Source organism: Bubalus kerabau, chromosome 1 (genome assembly GCF_029407905.1).
Source record: "Bubalus kerabau isolate K-KA32 ecotype Philippines breed swamp buffalo chromosome 1, PCC_UOA_SB_1v2, whole genome shotgun sequence".
NCBI classification, from domain to species: Eukaryota; Metazoa; Chordata; class Mammalia; order Artiodactyla; family Bovidae; genus Bubalus; species Bubalus kerabau.
The window spans coordinates 229,571,966-229,597,986 of record NC_073624.1 but is presented as its reverse complement, the minus strand read 5'-3'; the positions used below and the strand labels follow the sequence as shown (position 1 = coordinate 229,597,986).

Below are 26,021 nucleotides of genomic sequence, written 5' to 3'. Positions count from 1 at the left end.
CTGGTAGCTAAGTTACACCAGGTGTGCTGCATCCACTCATTAGGTGCTTGTGTGCTTCTGAATGCTGCAGTGCGAAGGAGGGAGGACATGAGTGAAGTAGAACCTTGGAACCAAGAGGAGGGGGATTCTAGGGTCAGACTCCATGTATTCAAATGCCAACTCCACCACTTCTTAAAGGTGGACTTGAGTAAATTACCTAACTTCTCTGGGCTTCCATTTCCTGAACTGTGAAAACTGGTATAACAGAACCTATCTCACAGGGTTTTGGTGAAGATTAAAGGGAAAATACCTAGAGAAGTAATTAGCATCAGGTTTGGCTACATAAAAGGCAAAAGTAAAGTGTGGAGCTCTTTGCTCAAGATTACTGAGTGGGTAACAGAGCAATAAACTAAGCACAGAGCCCTGCTAGGCATGGGGCCCTCTGTGACTGCACGGGTTGTATGTCTTGTAAGCCAGTCATAGCTAACAGTGCCTGATGCATGGTGAGTGCTCAGTAAATGTTAATTATTAATTTTGTAGGGTAACCCCTTCAAAGAGTCAAGATCTATTGGTGGGAAAAGGCACTCAAAATAACTAAAAATAACTGTAGGAAAGAATGTGACACACAACACACACACAGTTGAATTGCTGGGTGCCATTCCAGGATCTATATTTTAAGGAAGAACATTGGCAGTGCAGTTTATGTGAGCTCCATTGTCATTGAAGACACTCAGGTGGAATTTGGATGAAAGATGTCAATTATGGATTGGTTACCTTTTAGCCTTTAATGGTTGTTAAAACCATGTGAAAGTCATTTCTTTAGTGGAAAGGACGCAAAATTTGAGTCAGATGTTTCTTATCTAGCTAATAACCACTATGGCTGAACCTTTCCTATTTCTTGGACAGTGTGCAAGATGCTTCCTGTGTGTTATCTCATTGAATCCCCCCAGTAGTCTTGGGAGAAGAGTAGCATTGTTAACATGGTTTTCACAGGTAAAACAATCAGAGGTCAAAGTCACAGCTGGTAAATGGCAGAGGCGGAGCTCAAGCAGCCTTGTCTGGATCCAGGCTTATCAGCCCTAAGCCTCATATTCTGCCACTGACAGCCGGGTGCTTTTGGTCAGGTTATTTTACTTGCTTTGGTCTGCTGCTCCCTCAGAGGGTGATACAGTTTGGGTGAGGCTCAAGTGTGTAAAGCCTTAGGTAAGTAAAGTGTGTGCAGCCCAGAGTGTCCAGAGGCTTCTCTAGGATTTCCTTTCTTTCCCCTTGAGTTAACCTTTGAGCTTTTGCATTTAAATGATTTTTATCTTTATTGGAGGGAAAGGTGGTGAAGGCCTGTAGTGGGCCTACAGTGTTGAGAAAGTAATGAATGGCACAGTTAGAAGACTGCCTGGGACTTGAGGTCCTTGCTCTTCTATAAAAATATCAAATGTTTATAAACGGTTTAGCACCCCTGTGGCATAAATGAGCCACCATCCTCTTGGTTTTCTGTGATAGGTTTACTTGATAGTAGGGTTGAAAGGGCGGATGGTGGGTCTCCAAGTGCGAAGTAAGGTTAAAGACATAAAGAGTATCACCTGGATTTCTAATCATAGTAATCATAGCTCCCGGAGCCTGAGTGCCATATACATTACGAAGGGAACTTCATTGATAGCAAATGATCCCACCTTACAGTGCCTGCAACATTCTGTGGACATGAGAAACATGTGCTTCTGAGTAGCACTGTGAGCTTAAAATATGTCAGCTGCTGAACTTCTTGGCCTGCTAAACTCCTCTGTGCCAGATCTCTGATTTGAAAACACTCAAATCTGGGATTCTAGAATTTGTGTCATGAGGAACGATTGTAGAATTTGCATAATCTCTGTAGTTTTTGTTCACTTCATGCGAGTAGGGATAATGGTATTGATTTTTCAGCCTGTTTTGCCTAGAGATTGTCAGCAATGCCCAGTGTGAATCCATTTGGCACAGGTGTCAGATGATCAAGTCCCATCTCGCTGTACTGCACCACTGATGCCTCAAGACCTTCCTTTTTCCTATGAACTGGGAATGGGATGCTGAGAAGGGGATGGAATGGCTTATTCACATGTGCTTTCATTTTTCTTCTTCAGAGGGGAAGGCAAAGACATTCAACAAAACCTTACAACTGTAGAGATTTCTGTCTCCCTCCGCCCCCATTTCCACCCTCTGTAAAGTTATAAGGATGCCCTCTATTTCCCTTTTCTACTTCTTTTCTTCCCATATACCCTATAATCATGCAGACAATAAAGGTCTTTGGGATGGCCAGAGAGTTTGGGCTACTTCCAGTCTTCTGATGTCTCCTTGTGAAAAGGCTTCGCCTTGGATGGACAAGGTGTTATTTCCTTTGGATGAAATCCTCATCTTTTTTCTAGGTCTTCTTCATTTCCCATTCCTGAATAACAGAAAAACAGGAAAAAAAAAATCGGTTTGTTGAATATTCAGAAGTAACTTGCAGGATGAAAACAAGGTAAAAACATCCTTGATTTCTTTCTTTTCCTTATCCTCCACATCCTCAACAGAAAGTCCTCCTTCTCTACCTCCAAAACCAGTTACTTCCTATCACCTCCACTAAACTTTTCTAATCTCTCATCAAAATTCTCCTAACTGATCTCTCTATCCCCTCATCCATTTTCAACATAGTAGCCAGAATGGTCTTTTAAAAATGTAATAAAAAAAAAATGTAATTCATACCCCAGAATTCCTTGGTCCAGATTTGCCAATGACTTTCCATTATGTTAGAATAAAATCCAGAGTTTATCCAGTGGCCCATAAGGATCAAGGAGAAGCAAACTCTGGCTCATGGACCAAATCTGGCTCACTACATATTTTTGTATGACCCATCAGCTAAGAATGGTATTCAGATTTTAATATTTCAAAAAAATTTTTTTTCATGACACCTGAAATTTATGTGATATTCAAAGTTGTGTCCATAAACAAAGTTTTATTGGGTCACTGACATGTCAGCCACTTCTTTACATATTGTCTATGACTACTTTTCTACTATGATGGCAGAGGTGGGTGGTTGTGAAAGAGACTGTGTGGTCCACAGAGCATCAAATATTTACTGTCTGGCCCTTTCCCGAAAAAGTTTGCTGATGTCTAGTCTAGGTGGTCTGGCCTTGGGCTGGTTACTTCTCTTATCTCCTGTCCTAATGCTCAGGTATTTGTTTTCAGGTCCACACTTTCTTATCTTCAATTTTGAAACCAGACAGCTCTGAGACCAGAATCTTTTTTAAGTGTTTTGGCACAGATTCAGTGGCCTGGCCTGACCTGATATGAGGTTGTTTGAAGTCTGTTTATTTAATGTGCTGTGAATGTTTGTGTCTTGCTATAGAATTATCAACATGTTTGCTTACAGAGTACCTCCTGAGAACTTGGGGGTTTTCATCATACATAGCATATGCACCACATTACCTTTCTAAAATTCAAAAAGCTCTGGAACACAGCTGGCCCCAAGTTTCACTCCAGTCTCATGGAGTGAGCTGTTGACTGGGAGCTGGAAGAGATGGGTTTGCATCCCAGCTCTCTTGGTGATGCCCTGCGTAACCCTGGGCAAGTCCCTTTACTCAGTTTCCTCACCTATTAAACGGGGCCTTTCTTGTCTCAAGACATACTGTAGGTTCAGAAACCAAAGCTTGGTAGAATTATGTATTAAGAAAGAGTAGATAGCTTCCAAAGGAGATTTGAGGGTCTTGCTTTCTGAGCAAAGTTTGAGTTTTACTGCATGGATATATTGGCAAATCTCTGTCTTTCTCACTAGCTGGTTTTTTTTTTTTTTGTTCTTGGTGAGGTTCTATGGAAAGGAAGCTTCCGGGTCTCTGAAATTTGATTAGCCAAACTGTCGTGGTACCTTGGCTTTTTGTAGCACCCTTCCTTGATTGGAGTTTATGATGGATGGGCTCCTCTTCCGTAACTCGGAAACACAATTGACAGGGAGAGGTTGCTCTGGGGCATTGTTCTGGGGTTTATTTGCAGTTTCCTGTTGATGACAAGAGATAGTTACACTGGTGAGGTCTAGTACTCACACAGCCTGCCCTTCAAAGAATGCCAGTAGAAGACATTGTCCAAATATGTCAGCATCAAACAGGGTAAGGGGTGCAAAATACCTGAGGGCCTTGGAATAAATTTATGATTAAAGGACTAAAATTACTAAAGTTAAAATATCTGAATCCTCACTGTGCACCAGACATTGCATAAATTGTCATAGTTCATTTAGCCTTTTCAGTATATAAAGCAGATGCTTATTATGTTGTTACATTTTACAGATAAGGAAAAGGAGAAGGTCAAGTCACTGCTCAAGGCCATAAAGCTGGTGAGTGAGACAGCTGGGATTTAAATCCCACAGTCCTGTCTCTTAACCTCTCTCCTGCATTCCTTCACGTTTTTTACACTGCCTTTATTCCTTAAAATTTTCAGGTGATTGCTTAGTATCTTGCTGGATGTAGTTCCTTGAATGTAACATACCAATAGTTAAGCCTGTAGGGAATTTAGAGAAAACTTTCTCCAAAGGCCATCACAAGGATCAAAAGTGGAGGGAAAAGCTCTGTGGAATGTGAATATCAGGGCATGCTGGTGGGAGGAAGCATCTGGGATGAGGGAACCACTTCTACTCCTCCACCAGCCCTCTGTGATTCTCGGAAATTGTTTTGTCCCTCTAAGCTTTTCTGTAAATGAGGTTGGAAATGACCCCATGGAGAGGAAGTGTAGGAGTAGAAGAAACTGCTCTGGCTTCTGAGTCATGAGGTGTGGCCTGACCTTGGATGACAATAGGAATACTGTTTCCTTGTCTAAAAGCAGGTATAAACATTTATTAATTTGACAAGCATTTATTGCACTTCTACTATTTTTCAGATGTATATGCTGCTAAGTCACTTCAGTCGTGTCCGACTCTGTGACCCCATAGACGGCAGCCCACCAGGCTCCCCCGTCCCTGGGATTCTCCAGGCAAGAACACTGGAGTGGGTTGCCATTTCCTTCTCCAAGGTATATATGCACACACAAATTGTGGCTAAGTGCCATGAAGCAGAATAACAGATGGGACTGTTGGTAATTTAGACCAGTGGTTCCCAAATGGGGACAGTTTTGTCCTTCCTGGGGATGTTTGGCAATTTCTGGACACATTTTTGGTTGCCATAACTGGGCATGGAACTCCTGGCATCACATGGGTAGAGGCTGGGGATGCTACTAAACATCCTACATACCAGTCCATTCTGAAGGAGATCAGCCCTGGGATTTCTTTGGAAGGAATGATGCTAAAGCTGAAACTCCAGTACTTTGGCCACCTCATGCGAAGAGTTGACTCATTGGAAAAGACTCTGATGCTGGGAGGGATTGGGGGCAGGAGGAGAAGGGGACGACAGAGGATGAGATGGCTGGATGGCATCACTGACTCGATGGACGTGAGTCTGAGTGAACTCTGGGAGTTGGTGATGGACAGGGAGGCCTGGCATGCTGTGATTCATGAGGTCGCAAAGAGTGGGACACGACTGAGCGACTGATCTGATCTGATACAAAATTACTAGTAGTTGTGCTGGGGTTGAGACACCGATACAGACTGAGGTCCCTGAAGAAATCCCATTCAGCATGAGGGTTGGTGGGAGCATTAGAGGCAATGGATGCAAAGCCCTGAGGATAGGGCCTGGTACACGGGGGATCCCAGGAGGGGGCCTGTACCAATGGCTAAAGCAAGCCTCTGGAGTCAGACTTCCTGGGTTTGGGATCCTGTAAAGAATGCTTTACTACCGCACAATTGCACTCATCTCACATGCTAGTAAAGTAATGCTCAAAATTCTCCAAGCCAGGCTTCAGCAATATGTGAATCGTGAACTTCCTGATGTTCAAGCTTATTTTAGAAAAGGCAGAGGAACCAGAGATCAAATTGCCAACATCCGCTGGATCATGGAAAAAGCAAGAGAGTTCCAGAAAAACATCTATTTCTGCTTTATTGACTATGCCAAAGCCTTTGACTGTGTGGATCACAATAAACTGTGGAAAATTCTGAAAGAGATGGGAATACCAGACCACCTGACCTGCCTCTTGAGAAATTTGTATGCAGGTCAGGAAGCAACAGTTAGAACTGGACATGGAACAACAGACTGGTTCCAAATAGGAAAAGGAGTACGTCAAGGCTGTATATTGTCACCCTGCTTATTTAACTTCTATGCAGAGTACATCATGAGAAACGCTGGGCTGGAAGAAACACAAGCTGGAATCAAGATTGCCAGGAGAAATATCAATAACCTCAGATATGCAGAAGACACCACCTGTTGGGGGCCGGCGTGAGGCACTCCGCCCATGGCAAAGGTCATGAGGAAGGAGGCTTGACATACGCAAAGGCGGGATCAAGCCTCAGGAGTCCCCCTGGAAATCCTCAAGCATCTACCCCCATAACCAGAGCCTGCCTACCTTACTACTTTGTGCTCTCACCTACACCTCTGGCTTTACGGGGGGCTGTCCCCCACCACCTCTTTCGGAGAAGGAGTTAACTTAGAGCTCCAGTTAATAATAATTCCTGGGCGTGATAGGAGTGTTTTAACCTACAAACTCCTCTGAAGGTTCTCTAGCCTGCCTGACAGGCTTGTCCGGCCACAGGTGATTGCTCACAGCCTCCCAACCGTGAGAGGCACGAGATGCTTTAAACCTTCTAAAAACAGGTTCCTTAGAAAAGTTAGAAAATTATTAGTATAAGTATAATGGGCTGATTAGAAATCATATTGGTGAAGGGTTTTTCATTTGTTGAGCCAATGTTTACTGCTAAGTCTCCACATCCCCTGCCCTTATACACATTAATGAATATATAGAAGAAATAAGTATTAACCTTTGATATAAATCACGTTAGACCTTAGGCTAAGTAAATTCTTTCCTTAACTAAAACCCGCTACACCCTCACCCTATAGGAATGTAACTTTATTTGGGTGGCGTCTGTTTTAAGAATAATCACCCCTGGAGAAATAAGTGTCCTGGTTGACTGACCGCTGTCACAAGGAGAGGGTCGTAAATTGTCAGCAGGCCCCCTGGCCAGAAGATGATGTAACACCCCTAAGACCTCTGTATACATTTGTATGAAGCACCTGACTTTGATAAAAGTCAGGACTGCTGACCCCGCGTGACTTTTGCATAACATCTCAGTGTATAAAAGTAGACCATGGAAAATAAAGAAGTGGGATCAGTTCCTGGAAAGACTGGTCTCCCCATGTCTCTCTCTCTCTCACTCTGGTTGAGTCTCCATCTGGAGCGCGGAACCCACCATGCTTACTAATTATGCCTGGGCTTCTAAGATCCGACCGGGGAGGCCTCAGTGTCTCCTCTCCTTCGGGAGAACGGAAGGACGCCTGCGGCCTACGTAAGTGGTGCAAGCTTCTTGTCTTGAAGTTTTATTGGTCCCCCGCGTAAACCAAGCTACTCAGCCTCTTTTCTCCACTGAATTTTCCTACTGAGCTATCCTTATTCTATTCCTTAATTAACGTTTAATTAAGCAGTTGTTCCCTGACCCTCGCCTATGCCGTCTCTCCTTCGAATACCCTGGATCAGCTGGGGCTGGACCCCGGCAACCACCCTAATGGCAGAAAGTGAAGAGGAACTCAAAAGCCTCTTGATGAAAGTGAAAGTGGAGAGTGAAAAAGTTGGCTTAAAGCTCAACATTCAGAAAACGAAGATCATGGCATCTGGTCCCATCACTTCATGGGAAATAGATGGGGAAACAGTGGAAACAGTGTCAGACTTTATTTTGGGGGGCTCCAAAATCACTGCAGATGGTGACTGCAGCCATGAAATTAAAAGACGCTTACTCCTTGGAAGGAAAGTTATGACCAACCTATATAGCATATTCAAAAGCAGAGACATTACTTTGCCAACAAAGGTCCGTCTAGTCAAGGCTATGGTTTTTCCTGTGGTCATGTATGGATGTGAGAGTTGGACTGTTAAGAAGGCTGAGCGCTGAAGAATTGATGCTTTTGAACTGTGGTGTTGGAGAAGACTCTTGAGAGTCCCTTGGACTGCAAGGAGATCCAACCAGTCCATTCTGAAGGAGATCAGCCCTGGGATTTCTTTGGAAGGAATGATGCTAAAGCTGAAACTCCAGTACTTGGCCACCTCATGTGAAGAGTTGACTCATTGGAAAAGACTCTGATGCTGGGAGGGATTGGGGGCAGGAGGAGAAGGAGATGACAGAGGATGAGATGGCTGGATGGCATCGCTGACTCAATGGACATGAATCTGAGTGAACTCTGGGAGTTGGTGATGGACAGGGAGGCCTGGCGTGCTGCAATTCTTGGGGTCGCAAAGAGTCGGACATGACTGAATGACTGAACTGAACTGAACTCCCATTTAGCTGAATGACCTTGAGCATGTACTTCGACATCTGAACCTTAGTTTCCTTGTCTGTCAGATAGGGTGAATATACAATATTGCCTCATTAGATTGCTATGAAGATTGTGTGAAATCGTACAGGTTAAGATGCTGCACTAACCTGTGGTAATTTATCAATACAAGTTTGTTCTTATTCAATATAGTATATTATCAATAACCCCAAGGCCACTTCTAAGATTACATTCAGGATAAAAAGTCAAATAATGGTGCTTCAGTGGAAAGAACACAGGCCGGAGAACTTGCTCCAAAGAGTCCCCTTCATAGGTGCGCCACTTATGACATGTTCCCTCTCAGGGTTTTAGCTTTCTCATTTGTAAATAAGGATAGCTCCTATCCCTCAAAGAATGATCACGAAAGCCTGTAGCACGTGAGGGGATTAAAGAGCAGCTCACCCCATTCTTGTTCTTGCTGTTGACGGAGAGCCCCAGGGCTGGGCCCCCTGCCAGGGACTGCTGCAAGCGCTCCTTCACAGTCACCAGCCGCAGCTCCAGGTCGATCCGGTGCTCCTCCTTTGCCCGACACTGAGCTTCGAGGGTGGCCAGAGCCTCTTCAAGAGCCTTTAACTTTGCCCCTGTGTCCAAAGACATCTATGAGAAATAGCTGAGCCTAACCAGAAACATCAGAGAGTTTGGCAGCCCCACAGGCCATAACGTACCTTCCCAGAGGGCTTTTCTAGCCTTCTGGTTAAGGGATGGACTTGGGACCTGCAGTTCTAGCTCCGTATTGGGTTTTGTGGTCTTTATCTGCCCACTATCTATTTCCCCATTCCCCTCTCTTTCCCTATAGATTGAATGGGGTTGACCTCACTTCCAGTTTAGGAGATTGGCACATAACTTAGACCTGGCCCATAATTGTATCTCATTTTCTGGTCACAGTGGTTAAAGTGAATCCTAAGGTGCTTATGGGACCCACTGGGAAGAGAAGCCTCTCTTCTGGAGTGGCTGCGTGGACTGTGTGAGGGCTAGAGTTGTGAAGCCTTTATACTACCATGAGGGACAGAGAATGAAACCAAAGTAGGGAAAGGCAGAAGCAAGAATTAGAATATGCTTCCTGGTGACATCATTTAAGCTCCTGGACTTTGCTATACCTGATCACTTAATTTTCCAGTTATGTTTTTCTTTTCATTTCTAAGCCGGTAAGTTTTCTGACTTGTAACCAAGAATCAACACAGGGCTTTACACTGATCACAAGACCTTGCTAGGATTTTGCTGCTTATTCAGTTTAAGCCAACAAACCTGTGTTAGGAGTTTGCTTGTGTCAGGAGCTGTGTTGCATTTTAGTAGGTTTAAAAATTAGTTCCATTGTTTGCCCTGAAAGAGGTTGCACTGGAGGGTTTTCTGGTAATGGTGATTCTCTTTATTCATTCATTCAGTAAATATTGAGTGCTTGTTAGGTACCGGGCCGTGTTCTATGCCCTTGAGATATATTAGTGAACAAAACAGGGAAAGATCTTTGCCCTATTGAACTTATAATTGTTTGTTTATATGTATGTGTGTGAGAGAGAGAACAATATAAATACAATAAGTAATCTGTTAAAAAGTTATATGCTATAGAAAACAATTGAGCAGGACAAGTTGGACAGTCAAGTCAACCTGCTTCAAACCCTAGTTCTGACTCTTAGAAAGTTCTTTATATTGAAACCAAACTGTCTTCATGTGTCTCCTTCCCATTGATTCTGGTTCCTAGCCACGTAGAACAAATCATTAAGCCAGAAGTTCTCAGTCTGAGGTTTGTGAATTCCTAGGCAATCTGAGGCTCTGGGTGCACTTGAGCTCCTGAAATTATTTGCAACATTGTGATTTGTGGGGGTTTTCTCCCTTAGGAAAGGGTCCATAGGTTCCATCAGATTCTCATGGGGCTATGTGACCTTGAACATATTTTATATAAGGATAGGACCTCCAGTTCCCTGCAACATGTTCAGAAACCTCAGTCTGAAAGTGTGCTGAACTGCAGCTATAGAGAGAATTCAACAGAAAAATGGCAGAAAGTGGGGCGTAGAGGAGCCCAGGGTATACAGGGCCCGCCGAGGTCACGGTCCTGGGTTTCAGAAGGGGATACTGGTGAAGTGTCACTGTCCATTACTCTCAGCACCTGGACCAATGTTTCACACATTTGGGTCCTTAGTACATAGCTGTGAATAATGAGTTAATGTGAGGTTCAAAATGATATCTCTTCCTTGATTCTAAAGCACACTCTGTTTTTCATGTTTTAAATTTTCTAAAATAAGATCTCATTTTACCACATTAAGTATATACATTTGTGTTACTTTTTCATCCCCTCACTCTAAAAACAGTTACTCAATCAGTGGCACTTTCATTAGTCAGGAGAGATGGTGATGATGGTGGTGGTGAGGAGGAGTAGAAAGGGGAGGAGAAGCCTACCTGTTCCTGGTGAGAAGCCAGGTGGCTAGTACTAGGAGAGGTGTCAAGGCTCAAGTGTGAGCCCCTCATATGCTCAGGGCCACACCCCATAGATACCTGGGTTGTTCCGAATGGCTTCCTTTAGTTCCCTCTTTTCCTGCCGCAGCGCCATCAGCTCTGTCCGGATTGTCTCTTTCTCTTTCTCCAGCTTCTCTTTTTCTACCAGGTACCTCCTGGCATCCTCCTCAGCTCGGTTCTTACCGTACTTATACTGATGGGCACCTGCAGAGATGAGGCAGGAAGAGGTCTCAATTCTGAGCTCTGGTGAGAGTACTTGGGTGGTGCTAGCTTCTCTCTCAGCCTCAATCTGTCCATAAAATGGGAATATTTAGGTCCGTACCCCTAGATATATTTAGTGTGAAGGAGAGGAAACTAGGAGCCAAAGGGAGGCAATAGTGTACAGGGGTGAGGAAGAAGGGCTTTGTTGTTGTTAGGTAGCTAGGTTGTGTCCAACTCTTGTGACCCCATGGCCTGTAGCCTGCCAGGCTCCTCTGTCCATGGGATTTCCCAGGCAAGAATGCTGGAGTGGGTTGCCATTTCCTTCTCTTGGGGATCTTCTGATCCAGTGTTGAACCTGCATCTCCTGCTCTGGCAGGCAGATTCTTTGCCACTGAGCCACCAGGGAAAGCCCTACAAGGGCTTTAGAACCAGACAGATAAAGGTCTGTGTTTTATTTTGCCCATTACTGGTTGTGGCATCAGACAAGTGGGTGTGGTGCTTTTGTGCCTTCCCCTAGCTTTAGTTTCCTCATTTGTCAATATGGATATCAATCAGATTTACCTCTTGGCATTGTGATAAGGTTTTAAAGAGATAATTCACAAAAAGTGCTTGGTAAATAGTACCTGGCAAATAGAGCTTAGTAAATGTTAGATAATAATTTAAAATAGATTTTGTGATGTATATACATTTTTGTTTTAAAAGGGCATTTTTATAGTTAACTTTCAGTGCATAGAGGATAGACAGCTACATGTAACACAGATCTACAGAGAATTGAGACCTGGGGTTAAAGTCAGGCATTGCCTGTTTTATTACTGGGAAAAGGTGGGGGGGAGGGGGAAGAGAGACCTAGTATTCTACTATAGGCTTTACACTATGGTGGGCAATAACAACAAATTATTATGGCAAAAATTTATTGACCGCTTACTATATACTAGGTAATTTATCTGCATTTCTATTTAATCCTCACAAAAGTTACTGTTATTTGCTCTGCTTTATTGTTGGGAAAACTGAGGCACAAGAGGTTAGGTCTCACTGCTAATGATGGGAGAACCCAGGTTTGAACTCATGTCTATCTGACTCAAGGATCCATGCTATGAAATACTGCCAAGCTTGAGCAAGGCCATAGTCTAACCTCTTAGTGAAAGTTTTATTTATTTTTTTATGCTACAGTCAGTCACACATAGTCTTTTGTAAGTGGGTGTGGAGCAGTTCCCACAGTTTGCTGGTAATTGGGGGGTCTTGTCTCTGCAGCTCTGTAGGGATTGCAGTGGTCACCCATGGCCTATTTAAAAATCAGTTCCTACTTCAACTACTCTACAATTCAAACCTCATTATAAATCAAGCATGGAGGGCTGAGAAGAGGGCGCATGGCTCCCTGTACTTCCCAGCTATACAATAGCATCTCAAAGGAGTTGGCTTTCAGACTTTTGGATTTTATAAACTGGTAAAATATAAATAGGGATATCCTGATTCACTTTACTGTACACCTGTAACTAACACCACATTGTAAATCAACTATACTTCAATTAAAAAAAACGTAAAAAAATATTCACAGAAAAAATAGGGATACCAACAAAGGACTGTCAGCATTATATTGTTGACAATATAAAGACCTGAAAACTACCAATGTTATTATTATTCCCACTGTTTAGCAGAATAATATTTTAACATCAGGAGTTGGACATAAATGTAGAATAGTCATTTATATTGAGTAGAATTAACTTTATGAAAAACTTCATGCACTGTGCTTATTTTTCTCATTTCATTGCAGATGAGTGAAAACTTTCTTATGGACCAAACCAGCAAGTAGACTCACCTTTGGGAGTCACCATTCCGATCCACCTTGCTGTGTCAGCACCGCGGAGAGCGGCTTACCTCACACCCAACCCTGTAATGCTTGAGTGTTAAAGATTTTCATCCTCTGTAAGTGATGAATTGATTTTCTTTTCTACTTTCAAGATTTCCTCCTTGCTTTTGGCTTTAGCATTTTAGCATGATGTGTCTTTTAGAAATGGTTTATTTATTGGTTGCGCTGGGACTTCATTGCTGCGTGCCTCTGGTTGTAGTGAGCAGGGCTGCTCCTCTTCGCCGTGCATGGGCTTCTCATTGCAGTGGTTCTCTTGTTGCACAGCACAGGCTCTAGGTGCACGGCAGGCTTCAGTATTTGCAGCGCAAGTGTTCAGTAGTGGTGGTGCATGGGCTTAGTTGCTGCACGGCATGTGGAATCTTCCTCGACCAGGCATTGGATTGAATCCGTGTCCCCTGCCTGCATTAGCAGGAGGATTCTTATTCACTGGACCTCCATGGAAGACCTCCAGGAAGTGTGATGTGTCTTTTGTGGATCTCTTTGCCTTTATCCTACTAGAACTTCACTGAATTTCCTATATGGTAAATTAATGATTTCAATAAATTTGGCAACTTTTCAGCTATTATTTCTTTTAATATTTCTTATGCTCCTCTTTTTCTTCTCTCCTTCTAATACTCCCTTTATGTATATGTTAGTACTCTTAATGGTGTGTCTCACATTTCTCTGAGGCTCTGTTTATTTTTCTTTGTTCTTTTTTCTGTTATTTTAAATGCAAAATCTCTATTCATTTATCATGAGGTTTACTGATTCTTTTGCCAGTTCAAATGTGCTGTTGAGCCATTTGATAGAACAATGTCATCTTGGTTTTTTTTTTAACCAACTGAAGCTCATACTGCATTAGATTTACTTAGAATTTATCCAATGTCCTTTTCTGTTGCAGAGCTACCACATTACATTTAGTCATCATGTCTCCTCAGGTTCTTGACTGTGACATTTCTCAGACTTTTTTTTCCTCCAGTTTTATTGAGATAATTGACATAGAACTGTGTAAGTTTAAAGTATCGGCTTCCCTGGTGGCTCAGATGGTAAAGAATTCGCTTGCAATGCAGGAGACCTGGGTTCGATCCCTCGGTTGGGAAGATCCCCTGGAGGAGGGCATGGCAACCCACTCCAGTATTCTTGCCTGGGGAATCCCCATGGATAGAGGACCCTGGTGGGCTACTGTCCATGGGGTCTCAAAGAGTTGGACGTGACTGAGTGACTAAGCACAGCACGCTGTGTAAGTTTAAAGTATACTGCATAATGATTTGACCTACATAAATCATGAAATGATTACCACAAGTTTAGTGAACAGCCATTATCTTGTTTAGAAACAAATTTAAAGAAATAGAAAAAAATGTTTTTCCTTGTGATGAGAACTCTTAGCATTTACTCTTTTCTCTTTCATATGTAACATAGAACGGTGTTAATTATATTCATCATGTTGTACATTACATCTCTAGTATTTATTTATCTTAGAACTGGAGTTTATACCTTTTGGCTATCCTCATCCAGTTCTCCTCCCCATACTCCCTGCCACTGGTAGCCATAAATCTGATCTCTTTTTCTATAAGCTTGTTTGTTTCTGAACTATTAATGTATTGAACCTACAGTATTATATATTAGTTCCTGGTATATAACATAGTGATTTGATATTTCTATACATTTTAAAATGATCACCACGATAAGTCTAGTTACCAGCTGTCACCATACAAAGTTATCATGTAATTGTTGACTATATTCCCTGAACTGTACATTTCATACCCATGGCTCATTTATTTTATAACAGGAAATCTGTACCTCTTAATCTCCTTCACTGCTCTCCTCCCCCGGCGCCCTCCCCTCTGGCAACCCCCTATTGTTCTCTGTATCTATGACTTTGTTTCTATTTGTTATGTTTGCTTGTTTTTTTCAGATTTCATGTATAAGTGAAATTATATGTATTTGCCTTTCTCTGTCTGACTTATTTCACTTAGCATGATACTGTTTAAGGCCTTCTGTGTTGTTGCAAACGGCAGGACTTAACTCTTTTTAATGGCTGAGCAGTATTTCATTGTATATATGTATGTCACATCTGTATCCACTCTTTTTGTCTGTTTTTTTTTTTTTTAATTTTTACTGACATAGTTGATTTAAAATATTGTGCTTCAGTTGTACAGCAGTGATTAATTATACACATACATATATTCATTTTTTATCAGATTCTTTTCTCATATAGTTATCACAGAGTATTGAGTAGAGTTACTTGTGCTATACAGTAGGCAGGTCCTTGTTGGTTTTCTATCCTCTCTATAGCTGTGTGTGTATGTTAATCTCAAGCTCCTGATTTATTCTCCGCCCCCCGTATTTACCCTTTGGTTACCATACATTTGTTTTGATATCTGTAAGTCTGTTTCTAGTTTGCAAATAAGTTCATTTATATCATTTAAAGAAATAGATTCTGCATATGAGTGATACCATATATTTGTCTTTTTCTGTCTGACTTCACTTAGTGTGATAATCTCTAGGTCCATCCATATTGCTGCAAATGGCATTATTCTGTTCTTTTTTATGGCTGAGTAATATTCCATTGCATTTATGTACCACATCTTTTTTATCCATTCCTCTGTTGATGGACATTTAGGTTGCTTCCATGTCTCTAGCTATTGTAAATGGTGCTGCAGTGAACATTGGGGTCCATGTATCTTTTTAAAATTCATTGGGGTCCATATATGTTTTTGAATTGTATTTTTTTCTGGATATATGCCCAGGAGTGGGATTGCTGGATCATATGGTAGTTCTATTTGTAGGTTTTTAAGGAGCCTCCATACTGTTCTCCATGGTGGTTGTACTAATTTACATTCCCACCAACAGTGTAGGTGGATTCCTTTTTCTGCACACCCTCTCCAGCATTTATTATATATAGACTTTTTGATGATGTTTTGATTTGCATTTCTCATATACTATGATGTTGAGCATCTTTGTGTATGCTTTTTGGCCACCTGTAGTGTCAGACTTTATTTTTTTGGGCTCCAAAATCACTGCAGATGGTGACTGTAGCCATGAAATTAAAAGACGCTTACTCCTTGGAAGGAAAGTTATGACCAACCTAGATAGCATATTCAAAAGCGGAGACATTACTTTGCCAACACAGGTCTGTCTAGTCAAGACTATGGTTTTTCCAGTGGTTGTGTATGGATGTGAGAGTCGGACTGTGAAGAAAGCTGAGTGCCGAAGAATTGATGCTTTTGAACTGTGGTGTTGGAGAAGACTCTTGAGAGTCCCTTGTACTGCAAGGAGATCCAACCAGTCCATTCTGAAGGAAATCAGCCCTGGCATTTCTTTGGAAGGAATGATACTAAAGCTGAAACTCCAGTACTTTGGCCACCTCATGCGAAGAGCTGACTCATTGGAAAAGACTCTGATGCTGGGAGGGATTGGGGGCAGGAGGAGAAGGGGACAACAGAGGATGAAATGGCTGGATGGCATCACTGACTCGATGGACGTGCGTCTCAGTGAACTCTGGGAGTTGGTGATAGACAGGGAGGCCTGGCGTGCTGCGATTCATGGGGTCGCAAAGAGTCGGACAGTACTGAGTGACTGAACTGAACTGAACTGAATGTCTTCTTTGGAGAACTATTTAGATCATCTATCATCTTTTGATTGCATTTTTTTAAATGTAATGCTGTATGAACTATTTGTATATTTTGGAGATTAATCCCCTGTCAATTGCTTTGTTTGCAGATATTTTCTCCCATTCATTCTATGGGTTGTCTTTTTGTTTTGTTTATAGTTTCCTTTGCTGTGCAGAAGCTTTTAAGTTTAATTATATCCTGTTTCTTTTTTTTTTTTTTAATTTTTATTACTCTAGGGGGTAATGTAATCTTCCAAAAAAATATTCCAAAAAGATATTGCTGTGATTTATGTCAAAGAGTGTTCTGCCTATGTTTTTCTCTAGGAATTTTATAGTGTCCAGGCTCACACTTGGGTCTTTGACTCATTTTGAATTTATTTTTGTGTATGGTATAAGAGAATATTCTAATTTCATTCTTTTACATGTAGCTCTTCAGGTTCCCCAGCACCACTTATTGAATAGATTCTTTGCTCCATTGTATGTTCTTGCCTCTCTTGTTACAGACTAATTGACCAAGGGTGTTTGGGTTTATTTCTGGGCTTTTTATCCTTGTTCCATTGATCTATATTTCTATTTCTGTGCTAGTACCATACTGTTTTGATTGCTGTAGCTTTGTAGTATAGTCTGAAATCAGGGAGCCCGATTCCTCCAGCTCCATTTTTCTGCTCAGGATTGTTTAGGCTATTCAGGGTCTTTAGGGTTTGCATACAAGTTAAAATTTTTTTTTTTGGTTCTATTTATGTAAGACATGCTCTTGGTAATTTGATAGGAATTGCACTGAATCTGTAGATTGCCCTGCACAGTATAGTCATTTTGATAATATTAATTCTTCCAAGAATATGGTATATATCATTCCATCTGTTTATGTCATCTTTGACTTTTTCATCATTGTCTTATAGTTTTCAGAGTATGGTCTTTTGTCTCCTTAGGTAGCTTTTTATTCCTAGGTATTTCATTCTTTTTGATGCAATAGTAAGTGAGATTGTTTCCTTAATATCTCTTTCTGATTTTTTCATTGTTAGTGTAAAGGAATGCAAGAGATTTCTGTGTATTAATTTTGTATCCTGCAACTTTATCAAATTCATTATTAAGCTCTAGTAGTTTTCTGGTAGCATCTTTGGGATTTTCTATGTGTAGTATCACGTCATCTGCAAACAGTGACAATTTTACTTCTTCTTTTCCAATTTGAATCCCTTTTCATTTCTTTTTCTTCTCTGATTGCCATGGTTAGGATTTCACAACTATGTTGAATAAAAGTGATGACAGTGGACATTCCTGCATTGTTTCTGATTTTAGAGGGAATGCTTATAGCTTTTCACCATTGAGAATGATTTTAGCTGTGAATTTGTCATATATAGCCTTTATTGTCTTGAGGTAAATTCCATTTATGCCCACTTTCTGGTGAGTTTTTATCATAAATCAGTGTTGAATTGTGTCAAAAGCTTTCTCTATGTCTATTGAGATGATCATATGATTTTTATCCTTCAGTTTGATAATATGGTGTACTACACTGATTGATTTGTGGATATTGAAGAATCCTTGCATCCCTGGGATAAATCCCTCTTAGTCATAGTGTCTGATCCTTTTAATGTATTATTGGGTTTGGTTTGCTAGTATATTGTTGAGAATTTTTGTGTCTATGTTCATCAGTGATACTGGCCTGTAGTTTTCTTTTTTGTGGTATCTTTCTCTGGTTTTGGTATCAGGGTGATGGTGGCCTCTGATGTTGATCCACAGAGGGTGCAGCCTTAGGCATATACGGTCACCTTGGAGGACAGTGATCTTAGCAGGACTTTCTTCCTAATCTCTCTGTTACACTGCCTGCCTCTTGGTATCATATCCAGCTGTTAGGTTCCACTAATTGTCAGCTGATTGTTCTATTGTTTTTGATAATGCTTTGGATCATCATTTGCTCCACATTCTATTCCCACTAAAGTCAGTTCTTTTGAAGGACAGCTTTGGAGTTCAGTGTTTTTTTTTTTTTTTTAAATTAATTAATTTCTTTATGGCTGTGCTGGGTCTTTGTTGCTGTGTGTGGGCTTCCTCTAGTTGCAGCAAGTGGGGTCTGTTCTCTTGTGGTGCATGAGCTTCTCATTGCAGTGGCTTCTCATTGTGGTGCACAGGCTCTGGGGTGCGTGGGCCTCAGTAGCTGTGGCACGTGGGCTCTAGAGCACAGGCTCAGTAGTTGTGGCACGTGGGCCCAGTTGCCTCGCTGCATGTGGGATCTTCCAGACCAGGTATATTGAACCCATTTCCCTTGCAATGGCAGGCAGATGCTCAACCATTGAACCACCAAGCAAGTCCCTGGAGTTCAATGTTTTTATGACTTGCCTTTCTTTTTACCCTGGGCACAAGTCTCAGAGTCACTGTTCTGAACAGTGGCCTGCTTCTCTTAGAGTAACATCTTTGTTTTGTGAGCTGGGTGCTGGGTGGGGATTGTTATCTCTGATCTTCCAAACTTGCCTCTCCTAGTGTGGAAGCCCTGCCTTATGAGTGATCTGGGGTGAGGGCATATCCTTGGCCTGCCCAACCTTGAGTACAGCATTTGCCCTAAGAGTGGAGTCTGGGAGCACTCTACTTGTGGACTGCACTCATCTGTGATTTAATGTCTATAATACATAATTGGTGGTGATAAGAAATGCTGGTGACTTGATCTTACTGGGGAGATACTGCTGCTCTTGACTGGGAGTGAGAGGAGAGAGAGCCCCGCTTTCTTGTCCATAGCTGCCTAGAGTAGAGATTCTGCCTCACTGAGTTGGGAAAGAGGTAAAGGAATGGGTTGTGGCTCAGATGTCACAAAGTCTCAGTGTTTTAACTGAGATTTAGTAAATTATGTAGAGTAAATCTTCACTTGCCATATGCCCTTAGGACAGTTTCTGGAGACTTTAGATGGCTGCTTTAGCAGTCCTCAATGGTTATGGTCGTTTTCTGGGAAACAGGTCTGTGGAGCTTCTAATGCCACCGTTTCCTCAGTAGTCCCTCAGTTCCCATGATTTTTGTGTTCTTGTGTTTGTGTCCTTTTGCCGTCCCCTTCCACTGTAGATAGGGCTGACCTGTGTAACCATTAGGATGTGGCAGAAATGATCACAAAAGCCAGTTCACGAAACCAACGCAGCTTCTACTCTGTTCCTCCTTCCTGGGTCACGTGCTGTGGGGGAAGCCAGCTGTCTTGTCATGAGGACAAGCAGCCCAGTGATGAGGTCCCCATGGCAAAGAACTGACGCCTCCTTCCAAAAGCCAGCACAGACTTGCCAGGCATACACATGAACCACCTTGGGAGCAGATTCTCTAGCATGTCAAGCTATCAGATGATTTCAGGTGACCAGCTGACTTTTTGACTGTGACCTCATGAGAAACCCTAAGCCAGAGCTACCTAACTAAGCTGTCTCGGGATTCCTGACCCACTGACATAACACACACTTATGTTTTAAGCTGTGAAATTTTGGGTAATTTATTATGTAGTGATAGGTAATTAATACACGATCTTAGGTAAAACCCTTCTCTTATGTTCTTATTTCCTCATCTGAAAAACATTGTTGGACTAGATCCATGGTTTCCAACCGTATTCGAGGAGCTGTATGATTTCACAATGATGGGTAACAGGCTACTGTGTGGAGTAAAGGGGAAGCCAAGCAGGTCTCTGGACTCCAGGCAAAGCACCTCCCCTTTTTCTTTCTTATAAACTGAGCTTCAGCATAAGATTTGATTTGAAGAATTTTTTTTTATCTTCGTTCTAGTTTTTTTTTTTGTTACATTTTGTGATTTCTTCAATCTTACATGCTTATTTCAATTCAGTTTCCCATTTTGAAATGCATATTCCATAAGGCTGTGCATTTCTAGTGTCCACAAGCATAGAGCATAATGAATGTTACAACAAGCCTTTAATTGTTCAGAGAGGAAACTCTGGAGAGGGGAGGGACTTTTCTAAAGTTACATAGTAGTTTAGTGACCAAGTAAGGAATGGAGTACAAATCTCCTGACTCTAGAAGAGATCATCTGTGCTAATGAAGTGGACTTCCCTGGTGGCTCAGTGGTAAAGAACCCACCTGCCAATACAGGAGAAGTGGGTTTGATCCCTGGGTGGGGAAGATCCCCTGGAGGAGGAAATGGCAACCCACTCCAGTATTCTTGCCTGGAGAATCCCATGGACAGAGGAGCCTGGTGGGCTGCAGTCCATGGGGTCAAAGAGTCAGATACAACTGAGCAAATAAATAACAATGATATGGAGTTATCATAAAGAAAAGTATTTTAAAAAATAAATCTTCAAAAAGCAAAGACTAGAACTTGACTCTGTTCAGTACAGGGGGAAGAAAGTAAAAGCAACAGAAGACTCTTGGGACATGCTGTCCTACAGAAAGCTGGCTTGCTCATAAAGATAAATCATACAGGAGTAGAGATTTATGTTGGGAATCAAAAGAGACCTTTTACCATAGAGTTTTCTGACACAGTTAGTCATTACTTTGCAGTGTGGCAATCAGGCAGTTCAACAAACTTTTATGAAGTGCTAGGCAGAGCCTGAGCTGGGACACAGAGGTGAACTCTCTCTCTCTATATATATGTGGCTTTATGTAGTGCTAAAATTTTAAAATAATTGCTAACATTAAAAAATAAGTAGATTTCTGGTTTGTTTTGAATAATTGGCAAATCTGAGCTGGCAGTGCTGCCTGGGGGCCTTGGCTGGAGCTGAGTGTTGGCTGCCCCTAGAGCTGGGGCCTGAGCACTGCAGTTTCCTCGTCTCCCCCAACCCATTCCTGTTGTTTTCCCTCTGAGGCCTCCTGCTCACTGCCCTTTATCATTCTGCTTGTGCTGTTATTTTTCTTAGAGTATTTTCTTACACCTCTCCTTACTCACTTACCACATGACCCCTGGAAGGATCTGATTTTGAGACCTCTCCCTGTGCTCCCCCCTCCCCCGCCCTGCCTCTGTCCCGGACATTCCCCTCCCTTCCTCCCTTGCACACAGAACTTACTGGAGGCGTGGCGCTTGACTTTGACCTGTGGGTCCACCCGATGGGACTTCTCACTGCAGGTGGAGGCGTGGCGCTTGACCTGGGCTCCAGAGGGACGCTCAGGCTCCTCATCCTAGGTGGGAGATGGAAGAAGATAAAGCATGGGTGGGCTCCGAGCCCTCAGTGATGTGCACTTGATGGCTGAGTGCTGCCTGACCGCCGAGATCTTGGCCTTACACTTTTAGTTGTGTGCAGCCTTCAGCAGTCTATAAACTACTTGCACTGGCAGTATGTTACTTGATCCTCATACCTTCCTAAAGGCAACCCTAAATTGGAATTTCTGCTGAGTGGAAAATTAGGAAGTCTCAAAAGACTTTGGGTGACCATATTTGATTTACCATAGATATTTTTGTCAGTACATCAATTGGATTATAAATTTTCTGAATTGCTAAAATAAAGTCTTAAGTTAAAAAAAGTCAAAGTTGAGATCAGCCAGTGATAGAAGTGGCATAACTTAATAGACTGGCTATACATTTTCACAGGAAAGAGCAGTGAGAACACTCAACATCTTGTCAAAGCTCAGGAAACCATGAGTGGAATATAATAGTCATATAATAATGATATTGATAATAGCAGTATTATTTACCCTCATTATAAGACCTTCCAGTGTTTAGGTACTGTGCTAAGTAAGCTTTTTCCATAAAGTATTTCATTTAGTTCTTGCAAGACCTAGAGGTAAGGGCTCAGACGGTCATCCAGCACTGTCCAGGGTAGGGGTCCTGGCCTGCAGACACATCTGCTTTCCTTGGCACCTTGATTCCCTCTCTCTGTGCATGAGCTGTGAGGCTTGACTCACCAAACAATGTCTAGTCAGAATGTGGTCCTCTTGTTCTCCCGTGGCAGGAGGAGGCACAGGGCAGATTGTGGAGCAGTATGGGTCATGTGATGGCTACAGAGGCCTTACTGTAAGTTAATAAGCTGGCATCTTCCTGGTTTAGTGAGCAAGACAGGGAGATTGTCCTGGGAACTGAAGCCCAGACTGTGGATGCCACCAGGTAAAGGGCTGTGGGGGCAGCCACTCAGTTATCATCCACCTGAGACAACTACTGAATCAGTCAGTTCACAGAGCTGTAACAGGGGTGGAAGGCCCAAGCCTGCTCAGACTGGAGCAGTGCTCTGTAGCTTGCAGAGCCCTCTCTTCTTCCTGGTTAGGGGTTCTTTCCTCCACACTGCCCAGCCTCCTGTTCCAGAGATTCTCCCAAGCCACAGTCTGGGGCAAGAAGCTCCCCTCTCCCCCACCTTCCAGGTGCTGGTTAAACAAAAATGATTTCTCTGAGGCAAAGGAATAGTGAGGGAAGGAGAGGGGGAGAGCTAATAAGTGGCCTTTGCCATGTCCCCCAAAGAACCAAGGGACCATACCTGCATCTTTTCATAAGGAACATCATCATAGACTCGGGGCTCAGGCCACTGATCCTGGCAGGATCTTGCATATCTAGAAAATACAAGGGATGATGATGATGATGTGACAGTGATATTTATGCAACTTACAGTGCTTTCCTGTCCACTTATTTGATTCTGGCAGCAGCTTTTAATGGAGGTCAGAAAGTTAGTGATAGCAGCCATGCCTCCATTCTGTACGTGAGAAAACAGAGGATCCGGGCTGGCAAGCAACCAACCCAAGCTGTTGCTCATGATAGAGCCGTAATTCGAAGCTGGCACTTATAATGCAAACTCCGCAGACGAGCCTCATGCCTGCCCAGAGGCTCAAGGGTATGGGGACCCTAAATTTCTATGGCATGAGAGCAGAGCCCAGGCCATGGTCCAAAAGAGCTTCTCCTTTCTGGCTCATTCCATCCACAGCATCCCCAACCCTGAGCCTCCTCTTTTAACCAGCTTACTCCTCCTGATGGAAGAGGAAGGCACCCACTCTGACTTCCCAAAGAAGCAGTCTTTCTCAGCCCATCCTCCCTTCCCTCCCAATCCGCCTCTGAGAGGGAGCTGAGATAGGAAAGGTTGTAGGCAGCTTTGGGGGGCTGTGGGGTACTGGCCCTTACAAGAAGGAGTTGCGCCCTGCACTGACGATGCTGGTTAGGGTCTCCACATCCACATAGTCATAGTGCAATGCTTCGGGAGTGACTTTGGAGCCCATCTCCACTAGCAGCAGCCCAAGCCAGCGGCCCATGTCCTCTGAGCAGCTTGCCTGAGGGAGAGAAGGCATAAGCTGAGTTCACTGTGGCACATTCAGGGTCTCTGGCTACCCACTCACTTCAGCCAAACCCATATATGTATAGTATCTGTTTGGACCCAATACTTAGGGATCCAAGAGGAGCAAGACTAAAACACTCATCCAGAAAACCAAGTTTTCTGGATAGGAAATAGAGACTCCCTCCCCAACTACCTCTCTAAAACATATAACCTCACTCATTATCCTCAGAGCCTTCCAGACTGATTGGATAGGAAAACAAAATTTAGGTGTTCTCTGAATTTTTTTTTAATATTTGCTTTTTATTAAATGAGGAGGCCATTTATCACATAACCCACATGTTTTTCTTGTATCATAAATGCCAATTATATATAATATTGTATACAGGAAAATCTCTAAGAAGTTGCTGGTCAACTAAACACATGTTTTTATTTAAAGAACATTATCATAAAATAAAATATATAATATATATTAGAAAACTTATGAATTTTTGCCTAACTAAAAAAGTTATGACAGTTTGATTCCACCTGTTTGACTTAGTATGAATAGAATGCTAGATTTCTAATTTTAAAAAATAGATATGCAACAAGCAACAAAGATTTGCTGTAAACTACAGTCAATATCTTGCAATAACCTGTAATGGAAAATAATTTCAAAAATAATATATGTGTATATATAACTGAATCACACAAAAAAAGAATTCTACTTTTTGAAATTTAGGAATGTTTATCTTTTTGCCAGTTTTTCTAAATACTCTATGGACATCTAATAACAACATATGAGATGCAGACTTTTAAATACATTTGTGTAGGATATAAGATTAATATAAGTTAATGTAAATAGAAATCTATTATGTTTAAATTACTAATGACATCATTCAAGATGCTCCTATTCTTATTTTTTTTTGCACTTGATAAATACTCTCAGAGAAATGTTAAACAGCATCATCATAAAATCAAGTTAGCACACACAAACTAGAAACTTGAATTTAAAAAGCACAGTTTTTGCCAGAAAGCTCTTTGTGAAGAGAAAGGGAAAGCTTTTTCTGAAGAAAAGTAAAAGACCCATCTCAAGCTATCAAAAGTAGAAGTGACTTACAGAATCAATATTTCCTTACATTTAATAACTGAGAGAGGCAGTGGGTACTGGGCAAAGAGAACAATACCAAGAGGCTGGGTCTTAGTTGTAGGAAAAAGACCAAGAGGCCATCAGTCCTCTGTGGAGCTTTGGATGAAGCATATGACTGCCCTGGCCTCAGTTTCCTTATCTGTAATATAAGGGGGTAGTTGTTTAAGTTTTCCTCCATTTATATTTTAAATTTCTAAATAGCTGAAGGATTGATATGTAAAGAGAGATTCAATGTATTCTGTATGACCCCAGAGAGGAGGCCTGGTGTCGGTGGGTAGTTAGGAAAAATGAGTGGGTGAAATGAAATCACATTGTCAGTCAGCCATTTGTCCAACAGATGTTAATTGAGTCCTTACTGTCCCTCATTGAGCCCAATACTGTCCAGCCCAGGATTGCTGGATATCAGGCTGGGTTCTGGAAAAACAAAAATATACAGAACAGGTGTAGTTGCTGCCTACACAGAGTTTTAAGATTTCAACTCAATATGGAGAGAATCTTTGTAAAAATTTAGTTGCTTGGTGGGAGGAGCAATGGTTTATCTGAGATGAACAGTCACTGGTGGGAAGTAAATTGTAGAGAGGTTTCCAAAATTAGATCAGAGTTAGACTAGATGCCTTTCAGGCTTGGGACTATATTTATAAGGTAGAATAAACAAACCTTGGGTCTAGGGTTGCCAAATTTAACAAATAAAAATGCACAATTCTCTTAAATTTGAATTTCAGATAAACAATAGTTTATTAGTATAGGTATGTCGCAAATATGGGATATACTTGTACTAAAAAGAATTAGTTATCGTTTATCTGAAATTCACATTTAAGTGGGTGTTCTATAGTTTAACCGGCTACTTGGCGACAGTTGGCTTACTTTCCCTCTTCCTTAGTCCCTGTAATGTCAGTAAGGTCCCCTGGACAAAAGCCAACCTCCAGGCCAGAGCTCCTCTTAGATCCCACCCCTAAGCTATTTTCTCTTCTCACCTCTAAGATAGCGACCTCCTGCCGGTTGTGTAGTATCCTGAAGGCAAATGGGTGTCTGGGCCCAAAGCCTGGGGCCACCTCACAACCGCGGAGGGCAATGGCGTTCACGTGGGTCCGCAGGTCTGTGCGGTCCTTATGGAAATACAAGGTGTTGCACTTCAGGCGGCACCAGCGTTCCTTCCATCCGTGGTTCACCAGCACATTCAGATAACCTGGGAGGGAGAGACCAGCGATGCGACCTCCTGACAGTCCTGGGGTTTACAAGTCAGGGTGCAGGGACAGAGGGCTTGGGTAACTCTTGTACTC

General features: G+C 42.2%; 1 protein-coding gene and 1 long non-coding RNA gene across 15 annotated transcripts in view; one reads left to right on the top strand and one right to left on the bottom strand.

The window, feature by feature from the left end:
- Positions 1–26,021, top strand: part of LOC129635223 (uncharacterized) — a 118,392-nt gene that overhangs the window by 1,347 nt on the left and 91,024 nt on the right. For 4 of the 14 annotated variants that reach the window (XR_008706171.1, XR_008706172.1, XR_008706170.1 and 1 more), the window contains exons 1-4: positions 1,042–1,182; positions 2,370–2,464; positions 4,263–4,309; positions 12,775–12,926. This is a non-coding gene — a long non-coding RNA (uncharacterized LOC129635223). Of the gene's footprint in view, positions 1–348; positions 483–1,041; positions 1,183–1,678; positions 1,704–1,833; positions 1,879–2,369; positions 2,465–3,171; positions 3,278–4,262; positions 4,310–4,848; positions 4,981–12,774; positions 12,927–26,021 lie in introns of those variants that run through there. The other 10 variants (XR_008706161.1, XR_008706165.1, XR_008706176.1 and 7 more) reach the window with 9 other exon arrangements.
- AFAP1L1 (actin filament associated protein 1 like 1) overlaps positions 715–26,021 on the bottom strand; it is a 74,883-nt gene continuing 49,576 nt past the window's right edge. The window contains exons 12-19 of the mRNA XM_055557940.1: positions 25,716–25,927; positions 23,465–23,610; positions 22,830–22,902; positions 21,432–21,543; positions 10,842–11,006; positions 8,757–8,935; positions 3,848–3,976; positions 715–2,389 (exon numbers count right to left, since the gene is read on the bottom strand). Of these exons, the coding sequence (XP_055413915.1) occupies positions 2,366–2,389; positions 3,848–3,976; positions 8,757–8,935; positions 10,842–11,006; positions 21,432–21,543; positions 22,830–22,902; positions 23,465–23,610; positions 25,716–25,927 (1,040 nt within the window). The 3' untranslated portion in view covers positions 715–2,365. The remainder of the gene's footprint in view (positions 2,390–3,847; positions 3,977–8,756; positions 8,936–10,841; positions 11,007–21,431; positions 21,544–22,829; positions 22,903–23,464; positions 23,611–25,715; positions 25,928–26,021) is intronic.